Source organism: Tupaia chinensis, unplaced genomic scaffold, assembly GCF_000334495.1.
Source record: "Tupaia chinensis unplaced genomic scaffold, TupChi_1.0 Scaffold138619_1, whole genome shotgun sequence".
NCBI classification, from domain to species: Eukaryota; Metazoa; Chordata; class Mammalia; order Scandentia; family Tupaiidae; genus Tupaia; species Tupaia belangeri.
Window position 1 is genome coordinate 1,073,326 of NW_006198512.1, and position 4,491 is coordinate 1,077,816.

Genomic DNA, 4,491 nt, shown 5'->3' on the forward strand with positions numbered 1-4,491 from the left:
CAGCGAGGCGAAGCCGGAGCCCGGGCGTGCACGCAGGGACGAGCCTGAGGAGGAGGAGGATGATGAGGACGACCTCAAGGCCGTGGCCACCTCCCTGGACGGCCGCTTCCTCAAGTTTGACATCGAGCTGGGGCGCGGCTCCTTCAAGACGGTGTACAAGGGACTGGACACGGAGACCTGGGTGGAGGTGGCCTGGTGTGAGCTGCAGGTGAGGTGCGCGGCAGGTGGGCGGCAGCCAGATGTCCTTGGGCGCGTCCTTGCCCCTGCACTGGGGCCATGTGCGACCCCGGCTGTGCGTGTGGTGTGGCGGCAGACCGTGTACAGCTGTGGGGCCATTTCGCTATGAGCAGGTGGGGTTTGTGAGCCTCGCAGGGAGTGTGCGTGCAGTGTCAGCGCGCTGTGCGGGGGGCGCTGGAGAGTGAGCCCTGGGCGGGCGTGTCTTCAGCGCTCTAGAGTCCTCATAACCCACTTTACTGACCCAGGGTCTGAACCATTGCGGCTTCACATAGTAGGGGTGTCAGGCCGCATCTGGGCCCTCTCCGGTTGGTTTGGGAGCGCTCTGCCTCTCCCTGCCAGGTGGAGTGCTCTAGCTGGGGATGCCTGCAGGGGCCCGGACTGCAGGGCAGGGCCTGGAAGCCCTGTTTCCCCTCCGTGCTTTGAGGTCGCCACTTGTTCACAGAACGAATGTGTCAGAGGTCTTAGAACAAGTCATGCAGAATGCTGGTGACTTTTTTTCCTTTTTGGTACCCGCGGCTTTAGCCATGCATTTTTCATAACCTTGCCCTCACGTTGGCTGTGTCAGCCTAGCCCTGGAAGATTATATAAACGGCAACCCTAGCCGTCCTCGGCCAGCCTGGGAAGCAGAGGCAGCTCCTGTCACAGAGGGTGTTTGTGGCCCTCCCTTGTTATGGGGGGGCAGCTGTCAGGCACGAGGCCAGCTGGGAGAGTGTGGCTGGAGGTGTAAGCCTACCCCACTGGTCTGTAAAGTTAGCTGGTTTTCCAGGCCTGCTGCAGGCCTGGGGTGCACTGGCGCGAGCCGATTCCAGGGCCTCTGACCTCGCTGCAGGACCTGAGCCTGCGTGGTTGGCTCAGAACCGGGAATCCATTACTGTGTCCTCTGGCCCCAGGGTGGCCTCCGTGGCAGTGTGTGAGCAGGGTGGGCTAACTTGGTGGGTGTCAACCTGTCGTCAAGCCTTTCTCTTGAGACAGAGAGCCCCAGAGGCCCCTCCTCCCCACCACCCCTTGGTTCTGTGGAAATGGGGCTTTGCACACAGGGGTCAGTGGTGCTCTGTGACGTCCTACAGGAGGGGATGAAAGCTTCTGTTGCTCAAGGCTCTGCAGTTTTGTGGGTCCTGATGAGAGATGGTAGGCCAGCAGATGGGACAGGCTGTGGTCTGGGGTCCTGACTGCCCTGGGGACAGCTTGGGAGTGAGCTGGACTGCTCACGGCTGCCTGAGAAGGCAGAGAGAGGAGAGGCTGAAGGGAGAGAAGACGATCCTGGAGACGGCACGCAATTCCCCTGCCCACCTTCCTGTTCTTGTCGGCCATTGGGCACAGTGCCCTGGGCACCTGCTGGCGCTCTTGCAGGAAGGCCCCTGACACCGGAGGAGGTGCAGGGCGTTGAGCAGGCTGGATAGCCGGGGCGGCCGACCTGGCCGAGGCACTGCAGGCGCATGTGACTCCCCTGCTTGATAGTTCCCTTCCCTTTAAGGAAAGGCACAGGGCTGTCTCTGGGCCGCTGCTCCGGACCCAGCAGCATGGGGCGGGGCCTGGCCGCTGTCCAAGGGTCTTTTGCTTTTTGACTCCAGATGGGAGTGGGAAGGCTGGGGGTGGCTTCTGGCCTTGGTGGTGACATTCCTTGTTCAGGTGTTCCTGGGCCCCAAGCAGAAGGGAAACCATCCTCGCATCTCCCCACTGAGACGTACTGTCGAGGTTCCTCCCAGACCGATGTGTGTCATTTGGGGTGCGCTCCTTCTCTCTGACTGGTCTGGGGTGATTTTACATGGGAGGGGTCTGGACCAGCGTAGAAGAGCCCCCCCTTTGCTGAGAGCCAGCTGTGCACTGGGCTTGCTCTGGGGCCTCTGCATCACAGACCATGAGCCAGTGGGGACTCATAACAGCCCCCCAAGGTCACTGGCCAGAAGACACGGGGGCATTTCAGGATCAGGGCCAGGGGGAGCTGGCCTGACTGCAGCACTGCGGAGGGGCCTGCAGTGGGCAGCTATAGGTGTCCTGGGAGTAGGCAGGAGCTGAGGGGACAGTGGGAGTTTGGAGCAGGAGAGGAGGGGTCCAGGGTGGCAGGCAGCCTAGGGGGGTGGGCCGTCACAGTGAGGGCATGAGCTATGGGAGGGGGAGTGGCACCCTGGGCGAGGCACAAGGCAGGCCTCATGGGCCACCACTGTCACTGTGTGTTGGGACAACTGTCTGGGGGAGGATGACAGGTGAATCTGTGCCTGGGGGGGCTTCTCCTCTAGCGTGGAGATGTTCACCCTGCACCTTGGCCTGGCACTCCCAGGTGCTGGGGGTCCTGGATTGCAGTGTCCATGGCAGAGGGCAGGTCTGTGGGGGTGCCGCCGCGAGAGAAGGGTGGTGGAATCCCTCGGGCAGCGCCTCTGTGGGTGGCAGCTCCCCCCAGGCTATACTGGGGCTCAGTTTCCTTTCCAGGTCACAGGGAGAGCTGAGAAGGGCGACGCTCGCGGGCTTCCCAGAGTCCCCTGCCATGGCGGAAAAGCCTGGACCCGGGCCAGGCGAGGCTGGGTGGAGGACATCTCCCTTTGGTGTGCCGTGGTGAGAGGCCAATGGGCACACAGTGCGGTGTGTCGAAGGGCAGTGGCATGTCACTGGCTGAGGTGTCTTGGAACGTCACCTCCTCTGTCATGTTCTTTTGAATGAACGTTTATTCCTGTCACTGGGACACATGATGACGATAAGGGCATAAGCCCCGACCCCTTGCCCTTACTCTCTCCACATCTCTGTCTGGTGGCCATTTTGGGCCGGCTGTGGACCTGCACAGGCCCTGGCACTGTCAGGCAGGGTGCGGGGTAGCTTAGGCCCCAGTCGGTGCTGGGAGTGGCCGCCTGCCAGGATCAGGAGGCTGGGGCATGTCTGGGTCCCACTGGGTGCTGGTCTGACTCTGCAAGGCCCACCTCTGGATGGCGGTGAGGTCCAGTCGTGTGCCCGTGCAGTGTGCCACAGTGGCAAGGAAGCGTCTGGCAGGGTGCAGTGTGGTGACGAGGACAGGTCCTGTGTGGCGGGCACAGTGCAGTGATGAGGGGTTCTGTGTGGTGGGGTACAGTGCAGTGAGTGACGAGGGGCCAGGCATGGCAGGGTACAGCGTGGTGATGAGGCGAGGTTCTGTGCGGTGGGCAGAGTGCAGCGATGAGGCAGGGTGCAGTGTGGCGATGAGGCGAGGTTCTGTGTGGCGGGCAGAGCGCAGCGATGAGGAGGGTGTCCAGCGTGGCAGGGTGCAGCGTGGCGATGAGGTGGGGTTCTGCGGGGGGCAGAGCACAGCGATGAGGAGGGCGTCCAGCGTGGCAGGGTGCAGTGTGGCGATGAGGTGGGGTCCAGCAGAGCAGGCTGCAGCGTGGTGATGAGGAGGAGTCTGTGAGTTGGTGAGTATCTGGCCTGGCACTGCAGCAGCTTCGCTGTGCTACCCCAGCGGGTCACCATAAATTGTCTCCTCTTCCTCTTGACATAGCATTTGTGACAGCCGTGTTCTTGACTCTCTGGCTTCTCGACCAGCTTTGTCCCAAACAGCTCAGAGTTCTGTTCTCATGGTGGCCACCTTCGAGCCGGCCATAGGCCCCCAAATGGGGGCAGTGTAGCAGCCACACCCCGCGGTGGGAGCCTGTGGGAGGTGGCTCTCTGCACCTTCTCGACCTACCTGCTTCTGCTGCGTCTGCCTTGGGGACTTGGGGGAAGCCTTAGCTTTTGTCCCCACATGGATACTGACCCCTCCCTGTCACCATCCCCTGCTTTCGGGGGAATGCGGACATCAGGCACCCTGTGCGTCACCGCCTCCCGGCAGGCCCCACAGACTGCCATCCCACGCCTGGAGCCTGTGTCTGCCAATACTGTGCCTGGCCACCCCAGCAGGTCTTTCTGCCTTGTCCGTGGTGACCTCCTGCCTTTGCCCAGGCCAGATTGTCATAGGACATTGTGCATCCTGAAGGGGACTAGGGAGGCTGCAGCTGGCCCCAGCCCTGCCCAAGCCCTGCCAGCCAGGGCCACGGGTCCCCAGGTCACTAGTCACAAGGTAGGGCCAGCTGCTCAGTGCTACCTGGAGGGGCAGGACCCAGGCTCGAGGGGACTGTGCTCCCCACTTGCTCACCTCCCAGACCTCTCAGGGTTCTGTCCCTAGCTTGTGCCAGGGGGTGGCCGAGGCCAGTAGAGGCTCTCCTGTACAGCTCATCACTGTCCTCAGGGGACATAGCCACAGGCAGCCTGTGCTGAGCTCACCCACCTGGCTGCACAGCATGGGGGGGGGGGGCC

The 4,491-nt window shown here is 62.5% G+C and overlaps 1 protein-coding gene across 1 annotated transcript in view; it reads left to right on the forward strand.

Moving 5' to 3' along the window:
- Positions 1–4,491, forward strand: part of WNK2 (WNK lysine deficient protein kinase 2) — a 157,507-nt gene that overhangs the window by 7,025 nt on the left and 145,991 nt on the right. The window contains 1 exon segment of the mRNA XM_014592804.1: positions 4–208. Within this exon segment, the coding sequence (XP_014448290.1) occupies positions 4–208 (205 nt within the window).